The 4077-nt window shown below is 34.4% G+C and overlaps 1 protein-coding gene across 1 annotated transcript; it reads left to right on the top strand.

The window, feature by feature from the left end:
* The first annotated feature begins 284 nt into the window (after positions 1-284).
* Positions 285-3991, top strand: LOC121939189 (stromal interaction molecule 2-like). The gene is made up of 2 exons (XM_042482277.1): positions 285-491; positions 3480-3991. Exons 1-2 carry the CDS (start codon positions 329-331, stop codon positions 3713-3715), a joined length of 399 nt encoding a protein of 132 aa, XP_042338211.1. The 5' UTR covers positions 285-328; the 3' UTR covers positions 3716-3991.
* The last annotated feature ends 86 nt before the right edge of the window (positions 3992-4077 follow it).

Raw genomic sequence — 4077 nt, 5'->3', positions numbered from 1 at the left:
ACACACACACACACACACACACACACACACACACACACACACACACAGGTGGAAGTGGTGCCTCCGCCATGGGTCTCTTTCTCTTTTCAAAGTCCCTAAAAGGAAGAAAGGAGAACAAAAAGAAAGTGTGTGTGTGTGTGTGTGTGTGAGATCCAAAGCCAGACTATTAGGCAAAGCCAACTCTCTACAGCTCTCTGTCAAAACTACACATGGACACACACACACACACACACACACACACACACACACACACACACACACACACACACACACACACAGGCACAGCCGGCCTGAGAGAAAACACTCATTTTCAAACCAACTGAACTAAATGTTTTGTGATGTTTCTGAAGACTCAGCTCTGCCTCTCTTTGTTTCTCAGTTTATAATAGAAGACATGAAGCAGCAGCAAACCAACAAACACAACAACCTGCACCGTGAAGACCAGCACATCACTGTGGAGGAGCTGTGGAGGAGCTGGAAGACCTGCGAAGGTAAAGACAAGCGTCTTTGCACCGACGTCACAAACACAAATCTCTCCACATTCACTGTCCTGCTGTAAGACGTTATAATCAAGGAGGAAAAAATACCACAAATTGGCTTGATTTCTTTCAAAAACATGGGAAAAAGCGATGAACAATACCAGAAATGACTAAAAATTAGCGAGACATTTTTTAAAACAGAAAATGTTACAAGAAAATAACCTGAAAATTAGCAAAAAAGGAGGAAAAATGTTCAAAAAGAAAGGAAATTAACTGAAAAAAGTGCTAATATACACACTTATATACATACACATTTCTGCAACATAATTTTATATATATAATTGTAATTATAAATGGAGTTCTCTGGACATTTTCCACTATATAAAAATAATAATATAAAAAAATCCAATAGGGTTGCAGATAGTAAGCATTTTGCTTCATCAATTAATTGGTCAAATTCGATTAAATTCTTTACAATGGATAAATCCATAATCGATTAATTGTTATCGTCCCCAATTTGTAATAATATCTTTTATATCCTTTAAAAAATGCAGGCTAATTTTCAGGTCATTTTCTTGTCACTCTAATTTCTTACATTTTGTGTGCCTTTTTTTCTCAAGTTTTAAAAGAAACCAAACACGTTTTCTCAGATTTCAAAGGTTGAAACTGCTGCAGGTATGAATCAAAAGAAAGATGAACACTAAATTCTCTAATAACTGAAAGCTTAATGGACTTTGGTACAACACTTCCAATAACTGTATTTATGCTTTAAAATACAAAATGAAGTAAAATAATGCTGAAAAATGTTAAATTATGGAATTAAATAAAGAGAAAATAAAATAGAAATAATAAGAAAAACATAAAAATGCAATAAAGAGTTAACTCCCAGTATTCCTATTAAAAGTTTTAAGTAGAAAAATGCATTCAGAGCGATGTGGCAGTGACACATTTTACTGTATAAATACACAAAATCACATGACGCAGGTGCGGTTTCTGCTCAGTAATGGGCAGGTTGAGGCATCCTCTTGATTCGGTTTGACGAGTTTAACAAGTCAACAGCCCTCAAATATCTGCGGCAGAATCCTGAAGGGACTTTCTGATTCTCTGAAAACTCAAGTGGACTTCGAGAGCCGCAGGCGAGCGCAAACAACGGCGAACACTCAAGGGCACATTTCCCCAGAATGAAGAGTGTAATCTGTTATTTCTCTGCTGAACATGTAATTAAATATCCAGCGATATAAAAGTAATTGAAAGGAAGCCGACACTCAATTATGTTCAAAGGTTTATTTATTCAAGAAATCCACCTGCGATTCTGAGTCGTTTCAGTGCTGTTATTTTAATTATCAGGCAGCTGAGGGGCAAGTGCCTTTCAGGTTCATTTTGATCAAACAAAGTTGGATTTAATCACATTATTGTAATTAATGCATCTTCAAAAACACGCTCCCTCCACTCCCTCTTCTTTTTTTCTGCTTTCTTCTTATTTCAATTTCAGATGGGGATAAATTTTGACCCTTTTTTCTTTTTTTAACACGTCTTTGGTTTAACCACATACACACACACACACACCTATCTGTGTGTGTGTGTGTGTGTGTCAGTGTTTGTTGTTTTTACTCTAAAAATATGTGTGGAGCTAAATGGTTTTGGAACAAGTTTGTAACACAAACTGGTGCTTCATCAGCATTTGAGACAAAAACACTCTGTTGTTCTGTAAACGTGATGTTTTTCTGTCAGAGCGAACGCTACATATGATGCATTTTTTAACCCTTTGAAACCTGGATCACTTGTCTTGCACTACATTCAGTATTTAAACCTTTGGACTGTGAGTGAATTGGTTTTATTTTTTAAAATGTAGTTATTTTTTCAAAAACATGGCGTGAGCAACTTGGCAAAAAAAAATGCAGACTTAAAAAAAAAGAAATTAGATTTAGAAAATCATTTAAAAAATAATAAACAAAAAGAAAAAAACTTGGGAAAATTGTCAAAATTAATGAATGACAATTTTATTTTTTAAAGCATTTTATTCAGGTTTTTTCGTTGTGCATTATTGTTTATGACTTTCCTTTTTTGTTGGATTTATATTTTACATGTAATTTTCTTTTCTTTTTTTTCTTTTACTGATTTCTTGCTAATTTCTTAGGTCTTTTCTTCTTAAGTTGCTTTGTGCCTTCTTCCCATGTTTTCTTTTTTAAAAGAAATCAAGTAAATATGCTCAGGTTTCAAAGGGTTAACCTATCTTTTTACTTGTATTTAAATGTTTGAAACATGAGAAAATTTGGTTTGATTTCCTTCAGAAACACAAAAAAAAAACATTCTGAGCAACTTGGCAAGAAATGTCTTGCAGACTGCAAAAAACATATTAAAAGGCGACGAGGAAATGATCTGAAAATATGATTATATATTATGATAAAAAATAGAGGAAAATGTTCATCATTTATTGTTCATCATTGTATTATATATTTAAAGTGATGTTACAAAAACATATTTTTAGAACTTAATTGAAGTCATTTAACTGTTTGTTTATTTCTGTTTGTTTGTTTTTCTTTTTTTTCTCTCAACTTTCTGAAAATTGAAGGAAATTGGATTTGGGGAAAAAAATAAAGCTAGGGAAAAATGTCCAAATAATGATATTTAAAATTATTTGAATTATGTATTTAAAAATATTTTAGGGAAATCCAAAAAGTATTTTTTTATGGACTTTATTGCAGGCCATTTCCTTGCTTGTTTATTTTTTCCTGTTTTTATTCACAACTTTTTTTTTTTTTTTTTTTTGTTTCTTTGTTTTACTAATTTCTAGCTATTTTTTGGGCCATTACTTGTTAAGTTGCTTGTTGCTCTCTTCCCATGTTTTTGAAAGAACTCAAGTTGTCAAAGTGTTAAGCAATGATAATAAAATACTCCTTTTTCAAATATTTCTTCCACCACGATTCATTTTTAACCGTCATAGAAGAACTGATTCTAAAGCAATGACCTTCATCTTTTCATTTTTCTCTCTTCATTCAGTCCACAACTGGACGGTGGAGGACTCGGTGCAGTGGCTGAAGGAGTCGGTGGAGCTGCCGCAGTACGAGAAGAACTTCCGGGACTTCGGGGTCACGGGGAACACTTTACCTCGGTTGGTACCGTCACTCGCGGCGGCAGAGAATCCCCTTCAGCGACGCGTAACAAGATCAGATTCATTAGTCCTGTTCATGGCAGATGTTACAAGTGCTTTAATTAAGATGTGTTTCCGTCGGTGAGCCGTGAAGTGTGTTTATGAACAGCAGCACCTTTATGATCTTTGTCACAGCACCCAGAGGCGGCTTTAGTTTTCATTACTCAGTTTAATGCTGCCCACTGCTGGTCGTAAACGGCGACACAGGAGGAGGAGAGTCAGCTGGATTGTCTTTGTTTCTCTGTTTTTGTATTGAAAGAGGAAATAGGGCAGACCACTCATCGTCACATGATCTTTATCCTTTAAAACGGCAACAAATTGGCTTGAATTCTCAGAAAAAACATCAAAAAAGGCAATGATTAATGAAAGAAATCACCCTAAAATTAGCAAGAAAGTAGTAAAAATCTATTAGAAAATTACCTGAAATTAGAACAAAAAAGAAAAAAA

The sequence above is a fragment of the Plectropomus leopardus genome, unplaced genomic scaffold, assembly GCF_008729295.1.
Source record: "Plectropomus leopardus isolate mb unplaced genomic scaffold, YSFRI_Pleo_2.0 unplaced_scaffold429, whole genome shotgun sequence".
NCBI lineage: Eukaryota > Metazoa > Chordata > Actinopteri > Perciformes > Serranidae > Plectropomus > Plectropomus leopardus.
This window is presented reverse-complemented; position numbering and strand designations above follow the sequence as displayed.

Bases quoted from the DNA above. Each gene is read 5' to 3' on its own strand.
- LOC121939189 (XM_042482277.1), top strand. From the start codon at position 329: ATGTTTTGTGATGTTTCTGAAGACTCAGCTCTGCCTCTCTTTGTTTCT. The intron at 492-3,479 runs GTAAAGACAAGC...CTCTTCATTCAG, and splicing joins GAGCTGGAAGACCTGCGAAG to TCCACAACTGGACGGTGGAG.